General features: G+C 49.4%; 1 protein-coding gene and 1 non-coding gene across 2 annotated transcripts in view; one reads left to right on the top strand and one right to left on the bottom strand.

Annotated features, from left to right (window-relative positions):
* Positions 1–16,712, bottom strand: part of MX2 (MX dynamin like GTPase 2) — a 20,211-nt gene extending 3,499 nt beyond the window's left edge. Inside the window, 15 exon segments of the mRNA XM_007452882.1 lie at positions 406–511; positions 514–566; positions 1,398–1,539; positions 1,842–1,964; positions 5,403–5,487; positions 8,782–8,908; positions 8,911–8,973; positions 10,873–11,011; positions 12,342–12,511; positions 14,260–14,285; positions 14,287–14,389; positions 15,737–15,853; positions 15,856–15,928; positions 16,529–16,642; positions 16,644–16,712. Coding sequence (XP_007452944.1) covers positions 406–511; positions 514–566; positions 1,398–1,539; positions 1,842–1,964; positions 5,403–5,487; positions 8,782–8,908; positions 8,911–8,973; positions 10,873–11,011; positions 12,342–12,511; positions 14,260–14,285; positions 14,287–14,389; positions 15,737–15,853; positions 15,856–15,928; positions 16,529–16,642; positions 16,644–16,709 — 1,507 coding nt within the window. The 5' untranslated portion in view covers positions 16,710–16,712.
* Positions 16,713–19,958: 3,246 nt separating this feature from the next.
* TRNAE-UUC (transfer RNA glutamic acid (anticodon UUC)) lies at positions 19,959–20,030 on the top strand. Its single transcript has one exon. It is a non-coding gene; the product is annotated as a tRNA-Glu (tRNA).
* Positions 20,031–26,241: the final 6,211 nt, after the last annotated feature.

Here is a 26,241-nt window from a genome sequence, read left to right on the forward strand (position 1 = left end):
TGAAATGGGTTAAAGACACAGGGAGGATACATCATGATACAGTGAGCCCATTCTAGGGCCGAGCTCCCCAGATCTACAGACCAAGAGAGAAGTGGGGGATGGTACCTCGTCCCCATAAAGGGAGATGCCAAATACGCCACCACCCTGAGCGGGTCCTATCAATTTCTGGTCCTTTTCTGGGTATGTGTTCTCTGCAGGGTTAGCAACAGACTGTTCTTCATACAGCGGCGTCCAGGCTTAGGTATGTGGTAGGTGAAGTTCATACACACTATCGTCCTCCCCCCCAGTTGGGCAAGCATCTGCAGGCTGTGTTTGGTAATTCCATTCCAATCTCTCCCTCAAGGCATTGAGACTATGGGAGGTACTGGGATGATCATTTGCAAGGTACTTATGAGAGTTCCAAACCAACGGCTTTCTGGAGCATCTCGAGTGCTGGGTCTACCAGTTGTTCGAGATATTGCTTCATAATGGTCTCCAACGTCTTGTGGTTGACAAATCCGAGAAGTTCCTTTTGCCTCGAGACTGCTTGTCCTATTTTGAGACTTCTTCATGAATGATGCTCTTAGCTGCAACATAAAACAAATCGCCAGGGTAAATTCTAATAATTTCATGAACATTTTAAAGATAGGCACTTTTTCTCAAGTCTTGATTACCCAATGAACCTATGACAATGTTTGTAAACAGAGTTTTTCTATGATGAAAAAAAATATTCATGGTCTGATAATGCCAGTTTGAGAAATACTGACTCTTAAGAACCAAAAATTTTATTCTATTCAAAGGTGTTTCAGTTGAGAGTCATCAACCCAAGAAAGAAGTTGAATGTTTATAATTGGTAGGAAAAAATCTGATTAATGAAATGAAAATAGAAACTCAGAAATTCTTATGGCACTTACAGCTCTCCCAAGAATATATCCAGACTACAGCTGGAGGACTCCTACCATGGAAGGAATAGTGCTGTTTTTATCAAGTGCCAAAACAAAGATGCACACACACACACACACACACACCCCATGGGCACACACCCTATTGGCATTTGGGCTGCAGCAGAATGGAAGTTGGGATTCTGCCAGGGGAAGCAAGGAGTTTCTTGTCAAAGCATTGATCTCTCTGATCTTGGATTAGGGGTGAAGAGGAGGGAAGAGATGGGGTAAGTGAAATTGCCTCGTCTCGGAACAAAGGAGCAGAAGAAAGCTGGAAGTAGGTGGTGGAATCGTCTTCTATTGAATTGGTGTGGTCAGCGCACCCACCACACTGATGGGTGGGAAGCTGTTATAGATACTAAGGGGTCCCTCGTGTGGGCACAGTCAGCTCTTCGCACACTTTTCATGTGCCGGAAGTAACTTCTGGTCTTGGTAAACATGATGCTGCTTTTGCGGGAGCCCTGTCCCCAGACTCACCTTTTTGGGTATTGGCTGCAAGTATGAGGGTCCAGCTTTTAAACTCCTCTCTGATTTTGTTATATAAGCGGACCTCTTTCTCCTTTACAATTTCTTCTCCTTCTATTAACTTTTCAATGTCCTGATTAAACACCTTAATTTTCTGAAAAATGAGATAAAAGCATCATTCTGGGCTGTCATCACATTACAGAGCTGGGATCTGGGACAGCTGAGTGTGGTGTGGGACCTGGGGCTTCAAGGGGCTCCGATGACCCACCAGCCACTTCATCCCCCAGGTGAGACCCAGGGAGGGCAGGGCGGGGCTCCCGCAAGCCACAGGTGGGGAAGCTCGCACAGAAGGAGGGCCACCTCAAGATGTGCAGGGCCACCAGAAAGGATGCGACCATCTAAGGAGAAGCCAGTTTCTGTGTCCGAGGGTCACATGGGGTCCCCAGTAATCTTCACCTCAATCAGAAAGAACATTTTATCGACTTCGTTGCTGGGGATGTTATCTCCACACTGGCGCAGCTCATCTGTCGCCCTCTGGTGACTCTCCTTTATTTGAGTCTCTAACAAAGGGAGCAATTTCTGAACAAAAGAAGAGCAAACAATGAAACGCTGCAGCTTGATGAAATTAGCTGACAAATTTTTTAGGTGTATGGGCAGAGTCTCATTTGAGAGCATTCAAGGGGATCTGGAATTTCTATTATTGTGTGAAGCTTGTTGAGATGGACCCCTGTTAAGAGCTCAAGAAGGGCTTTGGATGCAATGCTATGCACTACAGCTTGAACCATCTGGTGTCAAGAATTCTGCAGTTCTGTCAAGTGACCAGAGCGGGGAGGAATCAGATGCGGGCCAGTTTTTGTTTTTATTTTTTTGCTGTGTTTGGCTCAGTGCTTTTCATTGAGAGAAGAAGTATTCTTGTGCTGACTTTAAAAAATGCACAACATGGGCTTCCCTGGTGGCGCAGTGGTTGAGAGTCCGCCTGCCGATGCAGGGGACGTGGGTTCGTGCCCCGGTCCGGGAGGATCCCACATGCTGCGGAGCGGCTGGGCCCGTGAGCCATGGCCGCTGAGCCTGCGCGTCCGGAGCCTGTGCTCCGCAACGGGAGAGGCCACAACGGTGAGAGGCCCGCGTACCGCAATTAGACTTTAAAAAACATACAAAGCAAGGCAGGAATGGAGGAACATTAAAAACAAACAAACAAAAAACCTCAATGAAAATGTATGAACTGTCGACTGGAAAAAAAAAAACACAACATGAGAGTTGTGAGTTAAGTTTTATTTGGGGCAAAATGAGGACTATAGCTTGGGAGACAGCATCTCAGAGAGCTCTGAGAAACTGCCCCAAAGAGTTAGGGGGGAAGGTCAGTACATATGTGGTTTTGGTGAAGGGGGAGTCCATGCAATCAAGCACAGATTTTTTTGCAGAAGGTTCTGCTAATCTCGTGAAGGTTACTTCTAGTCACGAGGAGCAGATGTCACCGTGAAGGATTTTAGTGCTTTTCTAGATATGAGGAGATACAAGAATTGGGCTCATAAAATCTTCTGAGAATTTCTAACTATCTGAAGACCTGTTCTGCCAGTTTTTCCCAGAGCACAGAGGGCATCATTCCTGATCACTACCCTGAACTCCTTTCAGGGGGTGTTGAAGGTCAGCAACTGCAACAGCTCATGATTTAATCCTTGTAGAGGCAGATGGCAAGTGCCAGTTTGTAGTTGATGCTTGAATATAATGGAAGATTTCTTTAGCAAAATGTTATGTTGGTGGTCATTTGAGCATTACAAAGTGATAAATGGTGCTTTGGTAGAGGCTATGTCTGTGTGTCGCTGTCAGGCTGGGTACAGTCCTAAGCAGTCAACATTGCTAACAACAGTTTAACAAAGAGGAAGAGCAGGAAGGATGCAGAGGGCCACCAAGGAGGGTTATCTTTGGGCCAAGCATCATTCCAAGCCCTTCACATCGCAGTGAAGCCCTGCACTGTGGTACAAAGCATGTGTCTTCATTGCCTCTTTTTCACAAGAGAGGAACCTTAGGCTCAGAGAGCCAAACTGCTTGATATCATTGCTGAGCTGGTAAACAGTAGAGTTCCACTTTGCATCCCGTTCACCACCTTTACAGCCCGAGCAGGTAAACACTACAGGTAAAGACACCGGTGGGAAGGACGTTGGTGCAGCCAGCCAGGCAGGATGAGCTCATTGAGATTTAGAGGCAGTTTGTGGATTAGGGTACCAAGAAGTTGATAAGGTCTCAGCCTCTCTCTCTCTCTCTCTCCAGTTTGTATTTGTATCTCTAGAGGCAGAAATGTATTCATTTTCCCCTGATATTTCAAATTATCATAATTGAGTCTTGATATAAATTTTTTTCATTAATTTAAAATAGTACAAAACTTAAATTCAAAATTTAAAATGAAATATTTAAATGTTGAGAACTATGTTATGAAAACATTATCAAAATGCAAAGTGTTTTTGCAAAAAAGACGTTTTTCTCAATTAGACAGGGGATATATCTTTTAGACAGGGATATGTCTTTCAGAATTCTCTGTTGCAAACTGAGGGGATTCCACTAGAATCAGTGCTCCTCAAAGTGTGTTCCCCAGATCATCTGGGAGCTGAGAAAAGCAAATTCACGGGCCCCATCCCCACCAGACCCACTGACTCCAAAACTCAGCCAGGGGCCCAGGAAGCTGAATTTAAACAAGCTTTCCAGGTAACTTTTGTGCACACACCGTTTGAGAACCACTGGACCCTTGCAACCAAACATTCTTTGAGTATGTGTTTTCTGGTTCAAAAGAATGCATCGATTTTGCGTGACATGCAATTTAGCATGGACTGGAGTCCAGCCCCTGGGATCATCTCTGCTCTAAAGGTTAATTTTCCATCTTCCCATATTGTTCTACCTCATGTAAAAGGTTGAAGCAGGCATGACAAATATTCTGTTTCTCATTTGGCTTTCTGTCTATTGTTCTGATTGGGTGATTTCCATTATTCTATCTTCCAGGTCACTTATTCTTTCTTCTGCACTATTCATTCTGCTCTTCCTTGCCTTGAGCTCAGCTTTCGTCTCAGCAAATGAATTTTCTAATTTTTCTTGGCTCCTCCTTAGAGTTTCGAGTTCCTTTTTACAGTAATCTGCACTTCTGTCGACAGCCTTTCTTAATTCCTTCAGTATTTTTATTACCTCCTTTTTGAACTCAGTGTCTATTAGACTGAAGAGGTCTGTTTCATTGTTTGTTCCTTTAGGGGAATTCTCTTGGTCTTTTAAGTGGGAATGGTTCCTCTGCTTCTTCATTTGCTTATATTTCTCTTACTCAGTGAGTTTAGGAGAAATGATTATCTACTGAGGTCTTGGAGGGCTAATTATATGTGAGAGCGTCCTTGTGTAGCTTGTGCGGGTTTAATATTTTTGGTGCAAGGGCTGTTTTTAGTATGGATGCCTGCCGCCTCTTTCCTCAGTGTGTCCTGGTCATTATCCTCTTCGTAGGGGGTGTGCAGATATGACAGCTGTCGCACGCTCCCAGAGCCCATGACGGTAGGGGTGGTGACTACAAATATCCTCTTTCTCAATAAGCACTCAGCCACGGTTCCCCTATCTTCAATGACATCGTGAGAACTTTGTGGTTGTCTATCTTTGAGAATCAGTGAAAACTGAACATTTATTTCCCATAAGTGTGAAGCTGGGAAAATGTTTTTTATACTGTGAATCGTTAACAACCTATTTAAAAATTTGCTAACTCAGCATTCACTCCTTTTTACACAGCTAACCCGGTATTAGAGTTTTCCTCCTTTCTTTGCTTCCCCCAAATTGACGGATTCAACTCTTTGTTTCAACATTATGCAGTTATTGCTTTCCCATTTCAGGAACTCTGTCATGAGCCTCTGACCCAAGAGAGATTTGATTTTCAGAATGTGCTTGTTGTCTGCTGGTTTGGACAGTTCACTGGAGTGTCTTAGTCAACCCATGACTAAGAAAGTGACCTGGACAGGCTGCTATTTTTGTAGCTTGCAACTCAACCCATTGACTCACATTGATGTGCCAGATGAGCTCAGTGGTCAGTCTTTCTGCCAGACAGGGCACCGTGGCCTTTCTTTCCTCCAGGAGAACTCCGAAACCAGACAGAGCACACATGAATTTATAAAGGGTCCATATGATCATTTTCCAACACTGGGCTTTGTAAGTGGGTAGGTGAGCTCAGCTCCTTGGGGCAACACACGCTATCAGAAAAGCCAGGCAGCGAATGTGGACAGTTGATAATTATGGAGCAAGCTAATACCTAGGCAAGCACAGTGCTGGGAAGGTTACATTTATTTTCTTTTTTTCATCCCAATAAACTCATGAGGTAAGTCATCTTTTCAGGAAAAGCAAAACAAATATAACGTCATAGAGGTTAAGTGACTTGCCCAAATTAGTCTTTTCTTTCTTATAGCAAATATTTATCTCTGAATAGCAATATCAATCTTTTTTTTTTTTTTTTTTTTTTTGTGGTACGCGGGCCTCTCACTGTTGTGGCCTCTCCCGTTGCAGAGCACAGGCTCCAGACACACAGGCTCAGCGGCCATGGCTCATGGGCCTAGCCGCTCCGTGGCATGTGGGACCTTCCCGGGCTGGGGCACGAGCCCGTGTCCCCTGCATCGGCAGGCAGACTCTCAACCACTGCGTCACCAGGGAAGCCCCAGCAATATCAATCTTGATAAAGAAGAAAACTGGAGGCATCATAGTTCCTGTTTTTAAATATATTACAAACCTACTGTAATTAAAGCAGTATGGTGCTAGCATAAAGACAGACATATGGACCTATGGGACAGGATAGCAAACCCAGAAATAAATCCATGCCTATACAGTTAACTGATTTTTGGCAAAAGTGCCAAGAATACACAACGGGAAAAGGATAATCTCTTCAACAAGTGATATTGGAAAAATTGGATATCCACATGCAAAAGAATGAAATTGGATCCTTATCTTACACTAGACACAAAAGTCAACTGAAAATTGATTAAAGGATTAAATGTAACACCTGAAACTGTAAAACTCCTAGAAGAAAACATGAGGGAACATCTTCATCAGATTGATCTTGGAAATGATTTCATGGATATGAAACCAAAAACACAGGCAACAAAAGTAAAATAGACAAGTAGGATGACATCAGACTAAAAACTTCAGCACAGCAAGTAAACAATCAACAGAGGAAAAGGCAACCTACAAAATGAGAGGAAATATTTGCAAACCATCTATCTGGTAAGGGGGTAATTTCCAAAATATATACGGAACTCTACAATTCAATAGCAAATAAACCCTAATAACCCAATTTTAAAATGGGCTAATGATTCGAATAGAGATTTCTTCAAAGACATACAGATGGCCAACAGGCACACGGAAAGATGCTCAGCTACTCATCTGGGAAATGCAAATCAAAACTGCAATGAAATGTCACTTCACATCTTTTAGGATGGTATTATCAAAAAACAAAAGACAAGTGTTGGCAAAGATGTTGAGAAATTGGAGCCCTTGTATACTATTGATGGGAATTCAAAATGGTGCAGCCACTATGGAAAGTAGTAAGAAAGTACCTTAAAAAATTAAAAATGGGACTACCATATGATCCAGCAATCTCACTTCTGGGCATTTATTTAAGAGAATTGAAATCAAGATCTCAAAGAGATATTAGCACTCCTATGTTCATTGTAGCCCCATTCACAATAGCCAAGATGTGGAAACACGTAAATGTTCATGGAAAGGTAAATGGGTAAAAAATGTGGTAGATATATGCAATAGAATATAATTCAGCCTTTAAAAAGAAGGAAATTTTGCAACATGTGACAACATGCGTGAACCTTGAGAACATTATGCTAAGTGAAATAAGCCAGTCACAGAAAGACAAATACTACATAATTCCATTCATGTGAGCTATCTAAAACTCACACAATCAGAGAGTGGGAATGGTGGTTGCCAGGTGTTGGGGGGAGGAAGAAATGAGGACTTGCTGACCAGAGGGCAAAAAGTTTCTGTTATGAAAGATAAGTAAGTTCCAGAGCTCTGCTGGAAAATATTGTGCCAGTAGTTAACAACACTGCATTGTTCACTTAGACTTTTGTTAGGAGGGTGAACCTCATGAAAAATGTTCTTTCCACAATAAAATTAAATTTAAAAAGGTGTTTACAAGGTGCTTACTAAGCGCCTACATGATTCTAAGGGCTTTACAAATATTTAATCCTTGAACAATGAATTTTAAAGGAAGGCAAATGCACCAGAAGGTTAAGTAGCTCGCCCAGGGTCACATACCAGGTGGTCAGGTTGCTGAGTGTTTGCTGTTAACATAAATTCACGAAGGACCCAATAGGATCATTTTTCCAGTGCTACTGTGAGTGCCTTTCCTGCAAGGGCTGACTCCCAGCATGTGGGCATACAAGGATTAAATCTCAGATGTTCAACAACAAAGCATTTCAGCACACTTTTTTATCCAAGACTTAACTTCCCCAGAGACCTTGAACAGTGGTTTTCAAAGTGTGGTCCCTGGGTCAGCAACGTCGACCTCAACTGGGAACTTGTTAGAAACATAAATTTTGGGACCACACCCCAGACCTCAGAAACTCTGGGACAGGGCACAGCCAGCTGGATTTTAACAAACCCTCTCGCAGATTCCACTGCTCCCTCGGGGTTGAGAACCATGGGTGTGATTATTACAGAATCTTCTCTCTGCTTGGTGAGCAGAGTTTTCTCTCCCTGTGACCCCTAACACTACTGAAAACGATCTGTTTCTTCCATTCAGGGCAGGAGCAGAGAGAAACAAGGAACCAGGGTGGTATTTATAGAGTGCTGGCCAGAACATGTGCGTGTGCCATATTATTTAATCCTAACCGCAATCCTGTGAGGCATTAGCAGGATGAGAAAGCAAAAGCTCAGCGAGGCTGAGTCATCTCCCAAGGGCACAGAGCAAGTAGCAAACCTGGTCTGCAAAAATTCACCATTTTCCCACCGTCTCTCCTTAAAGGAGGAGTGACCTCTGTATCTTATTACCCTTCTCGCCCTGAACTTGCTGTTCAGGAACAGCAAGTTCCTAAATAAAGTGAAAGGAAAAAAGTACCCAATTCAACGGGAAAAATCCCAGTGTTTTTCAAGATTTTGTGGGACTCAAATGAGAAAGCAAGTGAAAACATTTTGAGAAACCGAAGTGTGCTCGGCCTTAAGAAATACCCTATTACAATTTTTCATCAGTGCCATCATCAGAGTCCAAGAAAAAATGGTTCGTTTAAGTAAGCCAATAAATTTAACACCCAAATAAAGACGAGGGTAGGTTATGCTAATTGTATAACTTTTATATATAATTTGGTAGTCATCTAGGCCAATTCTGGTAGGCGGGGCTGCTTTCCATGGAGTCCAAGGTTGTCCTAAAGAATCTTACCTGAATTACGGATGTGTTTGAAAGAACATCATTTCCTTCTTGGTTGCTTCGGCCAAGCTCAGCTTGTTCATGACCTCCTGCTGACCCCGGCACTTCACTATCATATAACCGTTCTTGAGATGGTATGTGAGTCCTGCATGACTTTCAGGACGCCTTTCTCAGTGCCCTTGTCCACTAGATCTGGTTTGGTCAGGATTCCTGTGAGGTGATTAGAGAAGGGCACTCGAGAGGTTGGTTCTCTACTCAAATATATTGAATGCTGCTAGGCTACGGGATCTTTTATTGGCCATGACCAGCAAAGCCTCCTGCAGCCTTGATTGCCCAGCGCCTGATAGCCCATTCATTCATTCATTCCATCGTCACTCCTCTTACTTGTACTTTTCTTCACTCACCCATTCACTCAGCTCATTAACTACCTTGCGTAATTTATGTAACAAATGTCTCTTGGGTGCCTACTGGGTGCCAGACATTTAGGCAGCATACATTATCAGAACCGATCCACTCCAACACCATGCTTCCAAAAACACATCATCCCCTACTGTAAGGAGGGTCTGTGCCCTCTCTCTAATGTCTCCTGTCGCAGACTCACTCTGCCCCTTCTGGCGGGTACCTGCTTCTATATCCTCCCTCCTTCCTCTCTCATGTTCCTGCCCTCACTCCTTCCTGCTCACGTTGGACCAGAAGCTTTGATTTCCAAGTGACTGTGTTCTTGATGGACACTTGGTTTGCTTCCACATTTTGGCTGTTGTGAATAAGGCGGCTGTGTACATGAGTGTATACTGCATTTCCTTTTTAAACCTAGCACACTGTTCTCTCTTTCTGTACTTGACCTAGTCAAGTATTTCTGTACTTGACCATGGAAAGTTTGCATTGATGTTATAATGCTGTTCGGAATATACTGAGGTCAGATTGTGTATACTCTATGGTTATAGTAATTAGCTGAATTTATAACAATAATAGCTAATATTTAGCAAGAACTTTTGGTTATTAGAGTTTGTGGCAAATGAGAAGAACAGAAAACTACTACTGGTGTTATTCAATTTCTATGGAGACACTGATACCCAAATAGATCAATCTACTGAACAGATGATACTATCCTCTGTGGTCATCAATAAGACATCCCTAATGACTTATAACTGCACAATGACTGATGACCCAAAACCTGAGTTTTCTTTCCGGTTCAATGTGTTCTAGACACCTGTAGAAATCAGCAGCTAACAGGGCACAAGTGTAGTCTGGCATATAATAACACATTACACTTGAGCTGTATTCCCCTAGCGTTATTTTTATCCTTACTGGAAAACTAGGCATTTGTTGAGGAAAAAGTGGAAAAGGCAATGATATACTGAGTATCCATTTAGTGGAGGAAAATGACTCGCAAATTTTCAGGAAGGCAAACTCAACGGGTAGGTGAAGTGATTGGGAGAGAAGTGATATTGAATAATAATATTAAACAATTTAAAATAGCAGCTATTATTTGCCCAAGGATATGTAGCCAGTAAGTGGTAGAACAAGGATTCAAACCCAGGAAGTCTGTGCTCTTAAACCAAGTCCCCTATAATGCCTTCCAGAGTGACTCTTTTTAAAAAAAAGAAATTTAAGGGAACCTATCTGCCCCAGGAAGCATTCTGCTTGAATATAAATTCTGCAGACACCTGTGCTCCAATGTAAGCCTGGAAGTATGTTCCCTATGTTCATACAGGCCCTGGGAAAGTCTTTTCCATGGACCAAGGACTCACAAGAACTTTACCTGTGGAATTGCAGAGCTGACGGGCCACTTTCACCCTTCTGGAGAACAAATAAGGCATTTCTCCTCCCCCATCCAGAATGGTTCAAGAATGCAAATAAGGGACAATAGGAAGGAGGACAAAGAACCTCCAAATGTTGGCCACACATCTAACCCCGACTGTCAGTGAGGGCGACCCGTCTGCTGTGCTCGAACCCACCCTGAGCCCATGGAGCTTCCCTGGGAACAGCACTTGGATCTAAGGCAGGATGTGGGCGCCTGTAACAGAGCTACATTCCAGGACCTTCTAAATATATGAGGGGTCTCCCCCTGGCTTCCTGTCCTCTAGAAGCTTGGTTCTTTCTTCTTACCTATGGTCCTGTCTCCATCGGGGTCCACCTCCTGAGCCATGCTCAATGCCTCCGTGGTGGCGATGTCCACGTTGCAGGGGACCACCACTAAGTTGATTGTCTGCTGCCTCTGGATGTACTTTTTGATAAGTGCCTTGATCTGACGCCAAGGAATCACAAAGGAAGAACACGTCTCTGGTCACCCAAGAGCACGGCTAGACATCCCAGAGCATGACCCAGTTTTTACACTTCTGGGCTTTGGCTTAGCTTGTCCCCTTCCTCTGGAATGTCCACCCACTTGCCCTTATTGAGCTCTCTGTTGATGTCCTACTTATCCTCCAAAGCTCATCACTGATATTTCTTCTTTCTCGAAGACTCCCTGATTCCTATGGCTAGATGAGACCCCTCCTTCATCGACAGATCTTCCCTGTGATATTCCTGAGATTATGGCAGGAAGAAGCATCATGCTCTGACCCCAGGCAAGCATCTTTCTCATACCCTAGGAAGTCCCACCCGTTTGCTGAATGAAGCGGGGTAAGAAGTGTGGAATTATTCCCTTAACGCAATAAGGGAAATACCTAACTACACTGCTCCTTAGAGAGACAGAGAATGGTGATTTGGATATAGGAAGGAAGAGTAATTTAACTGCCCAAGACAGCGGAGCTAGCAGAGACCCCATCCAGAAAGGACTGACACAATCCTAGTTGGGCTGTGGTTGAGCTCCCAACACTGGAAGTGCCTCCTGTAAAAGGGAGGAGGGCAGTTAAGTGACCCCAGTCCTAGGGCAGGAGGGTATCACCTTCTCCCCATCCTCCACCTTGTCCCTTTACACCCTGGACCCCAACCCCAACGCTCCTGAGACCATCCTCGTCTCCTTGGCCTCTGTGTGAGCTGGCCTGGCAAAGCTTGACAAGCCTGCTCTTGGGGTGAACCCAGCCCAAAGATCATGTGTGACTCTGGCATCCCAGTGACAACTGTGTCCTCAGGCAACCTTAGGGGGGAAGATCTTTAGCAAAGAAGCCCAAGGCTCAGCGGCTGTCGGTTTGTATTGGGTCACTGCTGGTCTGCAGTTCTCATTCCTGTGCCTTGTGCTGGTCTTTCTGCCCCTGGTCAGAGATAACAGTCTGCGTTCCGATTGAGTTACGTAGCGTTAGTTTAAAAAACTGTTGCTAAAATTGGCAGATCCCATGTAAAAATCCAATTTCTGGCTTCTTTTAAATATTGGGATAGTGGTAACACTGGGCCAACATTCTCACAGGACAATATTGGGCAGGGCGTCAATACCTATACACCTCCAGTGCCAGTGAGTCAACTTCGCCCGTTTCCATGACTACCAGGCCCTTGTCAGAATCTGAGTATGAGGCCCCAGCCCTAGATGGTCCTACCCCAGCCTCCTCCCCAACTACTCAGAGTGAGGGCTGGGAAGGTGCACCAGAGCCCTTGGGGCTGCCGGCAGAGACCTCAGAAGTCTCCCCAACTTAGCGTGGGACCCATTCCCGGCTCATCTGCAGTCCGATATCACGGGGCTGGTTTCCCACGGCCACCCTGGTGATGCCGGGCAGATCAAGGAGGGTCAGATTTGAAACCTCAGGGGAGGTGATCTCCAGACTAATGAGCTTGTGGCTAATGCCAACTCCATTCCCAGCTACTGCATCCTGGGCTACAGATACCGAGAGAAGAAAAACCGAGAGTCCAAATGAACAACCCAACCTAGCAGAAGCAGTGAAACCTGTGGGCAGCTACATATTTCACCTATATTTGGGGACAGCCCTGATGTGAGAAATAGGCAGGCAACTTAGGGCACAGCCCTGATTAATTGCCTAATTCTCTAGAGATAGAAGTTGGGGTCAGGGGGATGACAGCCAGGCTGCTCCTTTGTAAACCTTTCCTGCCTTAATTATCATTCAGGGTCACTACCTAAGATATGAGTTTGTAACTTTGTACTGAAGTGTACCATAGGTACCGGAAAGTACCCATTGTCTTAAGCACGTGGCTTGGTGAGTTTCACAGGCTGGACCCTCTATTGGTGCTTATAGCCGAGGGCTCTTCCTTTTCATCACCATGCGTTATTCCACCCTGTGCCTTGATGCAGTCTACTGTTGATGGACATTGGGTGGTTTCCAATGGGGGGCGGGGGGGGGGGGATCACAAGGGTGCTGCTATGAAAATTCTGGAACCTGACTTTTGGTACACCTTTTGGCTGGGGATATACTCAGGACTGGAGTTTTGGGGCATCATGGGGTGGGCACACCTCCAGCCTTAGTGGATATTGTGCCAGTTTTCCAAAGTGGTTACAGCAACTTACCCTCCCATCAGCAGTGGACCAGAGTTCTAAGACACTATTCTAAAGATGCTCATTATACATCCTTACACAGAACATTCACCCAAGCTGGCACCCATGGTACCCTCCTAGTCTTGCCCGCAGAGCTCATGGCTAGAGAGAGTCTGGGTAGATCTGGACAGGGCTGCAGGATGTGCCGGGCACGAGGCAGCACAGGACAGGCACGGCCGGCACAGAAGGTGCAGAACTTTTATTATCTGAAGCTAGGAAACTTGCCAATTGAGGGTCTCAAGAAGTTTCTGTTCTGAGGGGTGGATGCTAGAATTGGGGCAGCACTTCTCTATTTTGGGAGGGATCCCTCTGGTGAGCCAGCTGAGACAACAGGATTCTCGGGGTGCTGAGCCCACGGAGTCATGTAAAAACCCCAGTCTCAGATGCTAAGTTTATTGCTTAGTAAGGAGGAAGCCCATCTCCCTGGAACGGAAGCTGTGGCTGTAGAGTTTCCTGTGATGATCAGGGTTAATTTTCGCCTGCCTGGCTGAGCCCAGCTTGAGAGCAGGAAGGGGGAGAAGCCAGGGGGAGGGGTGGGCATGCTCAGGGACCTGGGGGGCAGGGTTGCGAGGGGGTGACCTCCAGGGTCCCCTCTGAGCAGGTACAGAAGTGGACTCCAGGAGGAACTGAGCCTTTTGATCATTCTGTGGTTACCTAAGGCTAATCTCAACTGTTGGCTATGCTTCCAGAAATGATGGGTGGGTGGGGTCAGCGTTGGGGGAAGCTGCATTGGATGGGAACAGGGACGTGGCCACAGGCAACCAGCCACGTTAGGTTGGAGCAGCTCCTTGGGACACATATACCCAGCAGTGACCAGGGTAGCTGGGGCTGGGGGTCCCGTAGGGGACACTTCCCAGAGGAAGGGCAGGTAAACTGAGACCCAGAGGAAAAATAGGAATTAGGCAGGCAAGGAGGAGGGACAGAATGTGAGGGAAGGCATTTGAGGCAGGGGGACTGGCACATGGAAAAGCCTGGAAAGAAGAGACGGGTGCTTGCTGTGGAGCTGGAGAGGCCCCGATGACCGATGATGACTCGGGTTAGAAGGAGCTGACCTGTAGCCACCCGCGGGGCCCCACCTTTACGTATTTCCCTCTCCACCTGAGGGGTCTTGCACCTGGAGCTCCGTCTTCCGGCAGCTGATTCTCCCGGTCCACTTGCACTCCTGCTTTGTCAGTTTCAGCACCAGCGGACACCTGGTTATGATTCCTGAGAGTTTCCCAAACATCCTGTTTCCCTTAAAAAGAAACTCTCACAGGTGCCCTTTGCTCTTATTCTCCCCGGTGTCCCCAGAGGCCTCATCTGAAATCTTTAGGGCCTAGGTACACAAATCTCCAAGCCCCATCACTTTCCCCCGGGCCCTAGAAAGGCCTGGGGCGTGGTCCGGGTGGAAGCCCAGGGCCCGGACAGGCAGGATGTGAAGCGGTGAGATCTGCCTGACCCTGTCCGGCCCCTCCAAGCCTCTCCCGTTCAGGTGTGGAGGGAGCACACAGCACTGTCCTACAAGGCAGGTATGCCCAGGGCTACCTGCCTGCCTCACAAGACTGCCATGGCCACACTGGCCTCCAGACTCTCTGCTCTGTTGTTTCTCTCCCCAAAATGCTGAACCCAGGGCGGAGGGCAGGAGCCCTGTCCCCACTCTGACTCCATCACATGTCAGGCACTGGGGCTGGTGGGAAACTCACAGAAGACTCTGGAGTAAAGGACCAGCTGCCTGTGGTCGGGAGGAGGCACAGGCCAGGGCACTCTTACTGGGGGCTGTGCAGGGTCCCGGCAGCCCTCCGGCATCCCCACTCCTTCCTCTGTGCCCAGGGGGCAGCCCTGGCCCCCTGGGTTCTGGTTGGGTTTGGCCGATGGGCAGTGCTGGCAGGAGATGGGAATGAGGGAGGGAACCAGGACAGGGGAACCTCTAACCCACTACAGGATGCCATCTCCTTCCTTGTTTTTTTCCTTTATAATTATTTTATTAAATCAGAAATGTACAACAGCTTTTTAACTCTACACACACTTTAAAAATGTTTAAAGGAAACAGGGAGTTCCCTGGCGGTCCAGTGGTTAAGACCCTGCACTCCCAACGCAGGGAGCGTGGGTTCGCTCCCTGGTTGGGGAACTAGATCCTGCATGCTACACAGCATGGCCAAACAAAACTCTTTTTAAAGGAAACATTGTGTCTTATCACACCAGGATCCTGGCTAATAGCTTCTCAAAGGGTTGAGAAAATTCTTCAAAAAGACTTCACATGTTACCTGAAACTCACAAATTAACAAGATCAAAGAAGAAATGCTTCTAGCTCTTAGAAAGATGACTAGAAAGAAACCGACTGATACAGGCCCAGGGATGACTACTGACAGGTGAAAGAGGACTCAGAAACTAGGGGCGGCAGGAACACCCAGGGCCCTGCGCCCCGGCCCCCCGGCCCACACCACGCACTCCAGACGCAGCCGCCCAGGGCCTGTGGGAGCTGCCCTCCCGGGGGCCTTCCCAGCGACCCCTCCTGAGCCCACTGGTCCCCGGGATGCCTTGTGGCTGGCAGGAGGCTGGCCCGGCAGAGCTTACCACTGCCTCTGGGAAGGGCGACCCCCGACAGAGCCTCCAGCACGGAGCTCTTGCCCGAACTCTAGTCCCCAGTGACAGCGATGGCGGGCGGGGCCGGGCCCTGCTCCACACCCAGGCCCGCAGGGAGTCGATGAGGTCAATGCAGGGCCGCACCTTCTCCTCGTACTGGCTGTACAGGCTGTTCTCAAGCCCCTGGAAGAGACACAACAGACTTCACAGTCTTGGCCTCTGATGGGGCTCCCACCAACTTCGGGAATTTGTGGCCGAATTAGAAACCGGAGGGATGAGAGGTGGATCTGGATGTGCCTGCAGGGAGGCCCCTGTGCTCTCGTCCTGTGGAGGCTTTGCTTCTGCTGCTGGGGGGAATATTTGGCTGGGGCTGGAGATGGAGATGGAGACAGGCAGAGACAGGCCATCTGGCGCCAAGGGGCAGGCGTTCCCAGCTGGAGGGGTGAGAGGAGTGGGCCCGCGGCTGCCGAGCTGGGGTGGGGTGGGGAAGGCAGGCTGGCAGTGATGACAGCGTTAGTCATAGCTGGAGGCAAAGCTCCCAGGAAGGAGACCCCAGCACAGGGAATGGAGCCCCCAGATTCATGTCCAGGAAGGCCATTGCTGCCCCCAGAGACTGTGTCTGTCCCTGGTGCTTGTTGGAAGTGCCCAGGAGAGAGGGGGACACCAGTTGTGCGCCTGGGGCTGGACCAGACTTGCAGGTTTTATTTCCTGCCTTTCCCCGCCCCCACAACCCCCGCGGGCTGCTGGGATGCGCCCTTCCTGGTCATACCTGTGCCGACTTACCTTTGATGTCTGCTGGTCCTTGTTTCCTCCTGGCTGCTGGTGGTTCAAATTCAGCAGATTGAAGCCCTTGGCGAGGAAAACTGGGTCCTTCCCTCCCCCCTGCCAGTTTGGGGGGGGGGTACATCATCTGTCCAGGTGCTGCGCCCGGTGGCAGTAGTGGCTGCTGCTGGAAGGAATTCATTTCTTCTTTTCAACAGTGTTGGGAGGAAACTGAGCTGCACGTAGGGCTTAGGCACCAGCTGTCGCCTGGGGAGCTGGTGGGTGCGGTCACCACTGCTCAGCACCTCCGATCTTCCTGGCAAGCTCTACAAAGACACAAGTTGGGAACGTGGCCCAAACGTCCCCCAGCAGACCTCTCCAGGGCTGCATTTTTTCCAGCTCTGCCTTGCCTAGCCCCATACAACCCACCCTCTGCACACAGGGGAGGCCAGGAGCCCAGCGAGGCCCTGTTTGCAAGAGGGGCAGATGGCAACACACAGGCGCAGAGCACAAGAGGGGTCTCCATGGGCCCCCAGGGCCTGGGGACGAGCGAACTCCACGCTTCCACAGGAGAGTTTGAATGTCCCACTGTTACTTCTGATGGGCTCCGTGTCACCTGAGGTTCAGGACTGGACAGGAGACCGTAAGGTGCGGAGAGATGACAGGCAGCCCCTCCTGGGTCCGTTTGAAGCCAGTCTCTGCCCTGCCATCACTGTTTCTCACACAGACTAGGTAAGGCTGCTGGGGAGCCTGGGAGAAATGGTTGATTGGGTCTCTTGCTTCTCCATGGGGCCTATAATCAGGTAGTCAGCACCCTAGAAAGAGCTGGCGGTATTGAGTACCGGCCTCACCTAGCGCTGCTCTAAGATGCTCATTTCATTTTCACAACAACCCTACGTGTTAGCTGCCAATCTTCATTTGTCCAGGTCAAGAAGCTGAAGCGTAGAGGTCCAGTTACTGGCCTAAGTCAGGGCCCAGAGGCCAGCCAGTGGCTCTGGGTCATGAACCCTTTCCTGCTGTGACTTCCACTGGGAGCAGAGTGGATACAGCGAGTGGAATGGCTCCACCCCCCCTACCAAATGCATGTCCACCTGGACACGTGGATGTGACCTTATTTGGAAAAAGGCCGCTTGCAGATGTAACTGATAAGAATTTGGAGATGAGGGTGGGCCCGAAATCCAAGAAGAGACAGGCAGAGAGGATTTGAGACCCAGAGATCCATGGCCAGAGGGCGACAGAGGCAGAGATTGGAGGGATGCTGCCCCAAGCCGAGGAACCCCAAGGGGGGCAGGAACCCCAGAAGCTGGGATAGAGGGCTGGAAGGGATCCTCCCTCACACTTCCAGGACGAATTAATTCTGCCGACGCCTCGACCTGGAACTTCCGGCCTCCAGAACCAGGAGAAAATAAATGTCTTGTTTTATGCGTCCGAGTTTGGGGAATTTTTTTATGCCAGCCCCAGGGCACTAACCAGTGGGGAGGATTGGAGTCTTGAGGTGGCCCCTCCCCCGTAGCTGGCCTTTGGGGTGTCCACTGGTACCCCGTGTCCAGCTGTGGTCCTCCAGTCCAGCCCTCCGTCCGTCCCCTCTACTCGACAGCGGCCCCTGTGCACACATTGTGCCCCTTTTGCTTCTAAACCCCTGGTCTCATCATGTCACTGCCCTTTCTAAAAACCTCTGTCATGTTTTCTTTCAGAACAGAGTTCGTAAAAAATTTGGTCCTAACCTACCTTTTCATATTTTATAGCACCTCTGAATGCTGGGCCGAACAGTTTGCCTTCCTTAGACTGCACATATGCACATTCACAACTTTGTGTGTGCCACTGACCTGTTTTTAAAAGTGAGGGTGATTTGTTCATTCATTCATTCATTCAACAAGTATGCTTTGAGGACTCATATGGGCTGAATCATGTCCCCAAGTTCCTATGTTGGAGTCCTATCCCCCAGGACCTGAGTGTGTCAGTACTGGAGATAGGGCGTTTAAAGGGGAGATTGAGGTAAAATGAAGCCACTAGGGTGGGTCCTAATCCAACCTGACTGTCTTTATGAAAAGAGGGGATTAGGACCCAGAGGTGCACAGAGGAAAGAGCACGTGAAGACACGGGGAGAAGACGGCCGTCTACACACCCAGGAGAGAGGCCTCAGGAGAAACCAACCCCAATGACCCATTGATCTTGGACTCTTGGCCTCCAGACTGTGAGAAAATAAATTTCTGTTATTTAAGTCGTCCAGCCTGTGGCACTTTGTTATGGTGTCTGGAGCAAACTAATACAAGGACCTACTATGTGCCAGGTATTTCCTGCCATGGGGGTACAGTGGTGATCAAGCCAGATAAAGTCCCTGCTTCTGGTATATACATTCTGTCAGGGACACCCCACAAACAAATAAGTCAACCAACAATGATATAACCCCAGGTGACGATGAAGTGTCTGGAAGAAAGGTAGTGGCTTATAGAGCCAGGGGTCAGGTGTCAGGGGGTAGGGGGTCTGTTTGAGGGTGTGTCCGTGTACAGGAAATGAAGGAGCAGAGGAGCAAACATTGGAGGACCTGGGAGGAGCCTTCCTGGCAGAGGAAACATAAGTGCAAACGTCCTGAGGTCAGTATGAGCTCAGGGAACTGGGAGAAGCACCCCTTTCTCCTGGGGGGCTCAGAAAGCCCAGCCCAGGGGCACCTCCTTTCTTGGGAGGGGGCTGGCCTCTCTGCCTCGTCCTGTCTGAGCTGTGCCCTGGCCTTTCCTGGCATTGTTAGGGCTGGACCTGACACTTGGGTTTGGGCTGGAAGAAGGCAGAGAAGGTCTTCTATCCGCACTCTTCTGAGTGGTCAGCCCCACTGACCCGGAGACTGTAAGCGAAGGGGGATCCCCAGGTTTGGCCCTGCTCCCCGGGGAGCCCTGCGAAGGCTGTCAAGTGGAAGGAGCACCCTTACCTCTGTGTTCAAATCCTAAGCCAGCACTTCTGTTCCCTCTTGTGGATGAAGGGCAGTGAGATGGCTCCGCAGAAACTCATGAGTGAATTGGTTGGAAGGCCAACCTCACAGCCAGCCTGTCAGCCTATCCCGACGTTTGGGGCTGCGTGGGAATGACGCAGGCACTACCTGGCCAGGAACTGCTGGCGCCTAGCCCTTGGAGTGCCCGTGGCCTAAGCTAGCTTTAGAGGAAAGGGCTCTCAGACAGCCCCTCCCTCTGGTTGGGGGCCAAAAATAAATCTGGGTTTTTTCCAGCTGTTTTGCATCTTCCCGTTCTTCTGAATTTCTCTGAGTCCCTGAGGTTTAGCCTTTGATGTGTTCCGCATCTCACAGTCTCCCACGCTACCATACTCCCCAGTGAAATTATTCATTTTACAAAACACCTAGCCTTCCAGCAAGTATCAAGAGAAAATATGATCTCATGCAAAACATCTCTGCTTTTTTTTTTTTCATTAATAAAATTACCCTAAAGGACATATCCAGTGGAGTTCCCTGGTGGTCTAGTGGTTAGGATTCGGTGCTTTCACTGCTGTGTCCCAGGTTCAATACCTGGTCGGGGAACGGAGATGAGTGGTGCGGCCCACCCTCTCCCCCCAAAAAAAGGACATATCCAGGGATTTATTTAATCTCCTTAATATAAGGAAATTATAGTAAAATTATATTAACTTCCTTAATATAAAAACTCAAGAGATTACTTTGCAGAGGGCCCAGCTGGAGGAGTTTGCGCTCCTGGTGAATCGAGTGCTTCTTTTTGTCAAAGAGGGAAGAAGACCATCTGCCCCACGCAGCCTTGGCCTTGGGAGTGTGGAGGCTCAGGCCGAGTTGTGGGCGGTCCTAGCTGCCTTGGGCTTGGCTCTGCGCCTTGGCTCCTGTCCCCAAGGCCTTAACAAAGATTATTCTTGTGTTATGGTTTGACTGTGGCACTTTAGAGCAGGGCACGAAAGAGCTAGTCTCGGGGAGTCTGTATGTCCTGTGCCTTTTCCGGTGGGAGGGGGTGGGCGCTGGAGCATCCAGGGTGGGGGTGGTGGGAAGAGGCTGCAGCTGAAGAGGCAGTGGTTCCACAGAGAGCCTGGGAGGTGTAGCATGGAGGAGTATTGGTGTCAGGGCTTCTGTGTGGCAGGATGGGGTGGCAGGATCATATCAAGTGAGGGGCCCCCAAGCTCTCTTTAATAATATAAAGATAAGAGGCTGGGCTTCCCTGGTGGCGCAGTGGTTGAGAGTCCGCCTGCCGATGCAGGGGACACGGGCTCGTGCCCCGGTCCGGGAAGATCCCACGTGCCGCGGAGCGGCTGGGCCCGTGAGCCATGGCCGCCGAGCCTGCGCGTCCGGAGCCTGTGCTCCGCAACGGGAGAGGCCACAACAGTGAGAGGCCCACGTACCGAGAAAAGAAAAAAAAAGGATAAGAGGCTGAGGGCCTAAGAGCAGCTGTGGGCAGGAGAGAGATGGCCCGTCCCACACGAGTGTCACTGAGGTCACCTGCAGAGAGGGGGTTTCCTGCCTTCCCTCTCACGGGGCAGGACCCAAAGCACTCTAGAGGGACCCTGCCTGTCCCTATTCCTCACCTAGATCCGAGTAGGGGCAATGGGCTGTGTCTACTTACGAGAGTGTGACCAGCAGCCCAGGGGACAAAGCAGCCCAGGAGTGGACAAAGGAGGAGGTGGACGGAGGGAGCACTGAAGGGGCAGGAGAGCCTCCTTGTGAGTCATCCGTGGCCCTTTTGTGTGTCCTCCATCACCTGCAAGGATGGAGGCTGTGCTGATCTCCGTCCCGGCAGAGGACAGTTTATTACAAAAGGAGGTAACTCAGTCCCAGCCAGATGGAAGATGCTCACAGGGCAGAGCTGGGCTTGTGGCTCAACCGGAGGACAAGTCAGAAAGCCCAGAGCCGTCCGCCGGCCTGGCCGCACACACCAGCTCAGCCGTGCAGCCCGAGCTCAGTCTCCCACCTCCCCCCATACTGGACTGTCCCCTCGTTTCTGACCACCTTCCAGTCCACCCAGCCCTGGAATAGCTGGGAGAGTGAATTCATCCCAACATGGACAGCTGGGACCATGGGGACGGTGCCCTCTCTGTTGAAGACACCCCCAAATTGTGCTGAGACGACTAACATCATAGATAAGACCCATGAGGGAAGAACAGGTGAAAAAAGGGACTTAGCCGAGGCTGTAAAACTGTGTTCCCAAACTGGGGGCCCAGGCATCTTGGGGAACCTCAGCAAGCTAGCAGGTACACTTGGGGTCATCAGAACTTCCCAGGATACACAGGGATGTCTGTTGGCCACCACGTTACCTACTGTTACTGAGTTCTTTGGACCTAACTCATGAATCAACAGAACCGTTCAGTGTGTCTTTTGGTCGGGGCACCGTGAACCAATTACTGAGACAGTCAGGGTGCCCAGGACGGAGAAAATTTGGGAACATCTGCTGTGAGAGCGAAGGGGAGATTCTGAAGCATCGTGAGGGTGGGTGTGGATGGAAACTGCCTGAGGAAGGAGTCAGGGATGGTGGCGGGGTGATGGGACAGCTGGCCAGACACATGGACAGGTGGGCTGGGCAGGGACAGAGGCCAGGAGCAGGCTCAGGTGACGTTCTCAGGAGCTCGGCGACCACACGGGTGTCTTCTCACGTGCTGTCGGATTTCATTTCTGTTTTCCCTATCTTTCTATAAGATGGGAAGTGAGGTTCAGATAAGTTAAGCACCCGAGACACCGTCCCATGGCTAGAAACCCACAGACTCAGGATTCTCATGAATAGTGTGTTACTTCGATAATGAGGAAACAGTAGCGCCATTCCGATTTTGAAACCTCAAGGTACAGCGTTACCATTAGTCATGGGTAGAGTCAGAAATGTGATCTTGAAGACCAGCCCCTCCTCCCTGACCCTGTTCCTTTGGACTGTTTTTGCTTCTCCTGTGTTTCCAGCTTTCTACACGCTTCAGTCAGTCCCAGAGGAGTCGCTGGTCCCAGGGCCCCGGATCCCAGCTCCCTGTGCCCAGCCCCCGGCCCCTGGGTCGGGCCTCCAGGACCTGCGCTGGCCCTGGATTCTGCTGGGAAAGTTCCACAGTTGGGCAGGCTCACGCCTGCATTGTGGAGAACCCTGCAATTCATTTAAAACTTTCTCCTTTGACAGATTTGTGCTGAATCTCTATGACCCCTCACATAGACCTGTGGGGATGTTTCATCTCCCTTCCTAGTAAATAGAAATTAATTTCTCCTAAAAGCAGAATACAACAACAAAAATCTGGTTCACTGAGATTTTGTCACAGTTTCCAGGAAAGAAGAAGAAAGATGTCATTACTCTCGGATCCAAGTCTAAACCTTCCTTGGCTTAGCCCCTGGCTCCGTGTGAGCAGGCGGGAAAGAGCTCCATGTCTGATTGTCCTGCAAAATCTGCCAGAATGGGTCATGGGTCACTGCTGACCACGTGGCCTGGATTATTTCTTCCTGCTAGCTGTGTGACCTCAGCATCCTGAGATATTTTCCTCAAATGGTGCCAAGGAGTGCTGACAATGACCAGAAGCTGCAAGAGGCAAGGGACGGTTCTGTTCAGGGTCTCAGGAGGAACTGACACTGCTGAGGCCTTGATCTCAGGCTTCCAGCCTCCAGACCTGGGAGAGAATACATTTCTGATATTTAAGCCCTCCAGTCTGGGGTACTATGCCATGGCAGCCCTAGGACACTCACATACCTTTCTTTGCTGGGCAGACTTGGCATCAATACCTGTCTCTCTCCAAGTAAAACTTTGAAGGCATAACCGTGTACCAGTACCTGCTCCAAGGGGAATCAGCAAACGCTAGAAACCAGGTGTCCTGGCCCTTCAGAAGAGCCAGCTTTCCAGGACACCACTGAGGGTGGCCACCACTACCATGGGCAAGAGGGGCCTCCTGAAGCTCGGAGGCCAGGCTCTGGGGCTTCAATTCTGATGCTGGTTCCAGTGCGTGTGTTTTTCTACATCACCAAGCAGTTAACTCAATTCTGACACTATTTACCAGGACACGGCATCAGGTGTCACAGGGCTATCAGAGGGGGCTCAGCCCTACTCAACAGCTCCCACCCCATCCTGTTGTCAGTTACAAATTGTCACTTGCCACCTGCCTCCTCAGGGATGAGGTCACCCTCCACTGCAGTCGCTGACGGTCAACACCCCCTGAAAGGAGCTCAGTGTGGAGATCAGGAGTGAGGCCCCCTGTGCGCTGGGAAAAACTGGCAGAACAGGCCTTCAGATAGTTAGATTTTCAGGAGAAGACTTTATGAGCCCAATTCTTGCATCACCTCGTATCTAGAAAAGCATTAAAATCATTAACGGTGACATCTGCTCTCCCTGACTAGCAGCCAGCCTCAGCTTGACTGCACGTACTTGCTTCACTAAAATCATATGTAACACTGACCTTCCCTCCTGCCTCTTTGGAGCAGTTTCTCAGAGTTATCTGAGATGCTATCTTCCCGGCTGTAGTCCTCATTCTGCCCCCAATAAAACTTAACTCACAACTCTCACGTTGTGCATTTTTTTTCCCCCAGTCGACACTGCCCACTTCAGATGCCAATGGCTAGCAGGTACAGGTTGTCACCTGTGTTTCTGAGCAACTGGCTATAGATCAATCGGAGGTTCCAATGACTCCTTCCTTGGAGTTGAATAATTTGCTAGAGCGGCTCACAGGGAAACATTTTACTTACTAGATCACAGGCTTATTATAAAAGGATTTAACTCAAGAACAGCCAGATGGAAAGAGCCAGAGGGCAGGCGTGGGAGGCGTGGGGAGCTTCCACACTCCCCGTGAGCGCCACTCTCCCAAATCACATGCTCACCAGAAGCTCTCCAAACGCGCTTGGGTTTTAAGGAGGCTTCATTACATAGACATGATTGACGAAATCATTGGCCATCAGTGACTGAACTCAACTTCCTGCCCCTCTTCCCTTCCGGGAGGCTGGGGGTGGGACTGAAAATTTCAGCCCTCTGGTCACAGGATCGCTTCCCCAGGCAAACGGTTCCCATCTCATTAACAAAACACTACCACCACAAGTCCCTTCATTAACATAACAGAAGACGATGCTCTTTTCAGTCCCAAGGGTTTTAGGAGCCCCTTGTCAGGAACTGACACAGACCAAATAATATATTTCTCTTCTTTCCTACATTTGTAGGTATTGTGAAATAGTCACCATGATGAGTTAACATCTGTCCTCATACTTAACATTTCTTTCTTGTGATGAGGACTTCTAAGGTCTACGTTCTTAGCAACTTTCAAAAATGCGATACAGTATCATCAGCTCTGAGATGTAACGTACAGCACGGTGACTATAGTTACTATATTTCTTATTAAAAATCACTACATCACAGAGCACAAAGCTTTCTCCCCACCCTGAGATGTGTACCTTCCACGGGAGTTCCCAAAGCCACTTCTTTGGGTCCCCAGGGCCTTTGGCCAGATCTGGGGAGACAGGTCCCCTTGCGTTCCCAGTCCAGCCACTTCCTTTCTAGAACGTGCTCTCTGCCTGCAGGGATGGCTGGAGGCCAGCACCAACACAGGCAGCTTCAGACACGTATCTTTCTGTCTCCAGCCTTCTGACCCAAGCTATGTTTACCAGAAAATCTTTGAAAACGAAAGCATGTCTGCTGCATGACGATGTGGTAAAGCATCCCTCCCTGCCCAGCTCTTACCTGTACACCTGCAGAGTGGACACCCGGCAAATCATCTCTCTCCCTTCCTCCGTTTCCTCTTTTTTTTTTTTTTTTTTTTTTTGAGGTACGCGGGCCTCTCACTGTCGTGGCCTCTCCCGTTGCGGAGCACAGGCTCCGGACGCACAGGCTGCTGGCCATGGCTCACGGGCCCAGCCGCTCCGCGGCATGTGGGATCTTCCCGGGCCGGGGCACGAACCCGCGTCCCCTGCATCAGCAGGCGGACTCTCAACCACTGCGCCACCAGGGAAGCCCTGCGCTTCCCTTTTTTTTTTTTTTTTTTTGCAATACGTGGGCCCCTCCCTGTCGTGGCCTCTACCCTTGCCGGACGTGCAAGCTCAGCGGCCATGGCTCCGCGGCATGTGGGATCTTCCCGGGCCGGGGCACGAACCCGCGTCCCCTGCATCAGCAGGCGGACTCTCAACCACTGCGCCACCAGGGAGGCCCCTGCGCTTCCCATTTATAGAAACGGCTTCTCCCCTTGCTGCTCTCTTTTCCAGCAGCAAGAGGAATGAAACTAATGGCTGCCACAGAAAAGAAACTGAAGAATCAATAGGCTTCCTGGTGACTTACACAGTTGTCCTCAGACGCCTGGTGAGAGTGTGCATCTGAGTTTCCTGGTGGGCTTGTAAACACACAGGGGGCTGTCCTGCCACCCATCCCAGGATCAGATGCCCGAGACTCTGCTTTGCTAACGTGTTCTCAGAGAGGTTGGGGTCAGACCACCCTTGGAGATGCGGTCACTTAGCACAGCGCTGTCCAGCAGGACTATCTGAGATGCTCTGTGCTGTCACTCTCTCCCCATATTAAGCTCTGAACACGCCAAAAAGGGTCGTCCACAGCTCCCCGCAGTACCCCACTTGTGCAGTGCGTGCCCTCATACTCGGGTTGGTCCCTGTGCTTTCGGAGAGTTCTTGCTGGGAACTCAGCCCTGAGCTAGCCCCACTTTCTGGTCCTGGCTTGGTTACTTGCACCCCAGGGGGCCCCAAAGGTCTCCCGGCGGCGGTGGCGGCACTGTGACTAAAGTGGGGTAGGTGAATCAGGCATTGCCATCACCAGAGTGTGGGGAACCACGCCGAGGCCCTGGGATGAGAAGCTGGC

Source organism: Lipotes vexillifer, unplaced genomic scaffold (genome assembly GCF_000442215.2).
Source record: "Lipotes vexillifer unplaced genomic scaffold, Lipotes_vexillifer_v1.1 scaffold478, whole genome shotgun sequence".
NCBI lineage: Eukaryota > Metazoa > Chordata > Mammalia > Artiodactyla > Lipotidae > Lipotes > Lipotes vexillifer.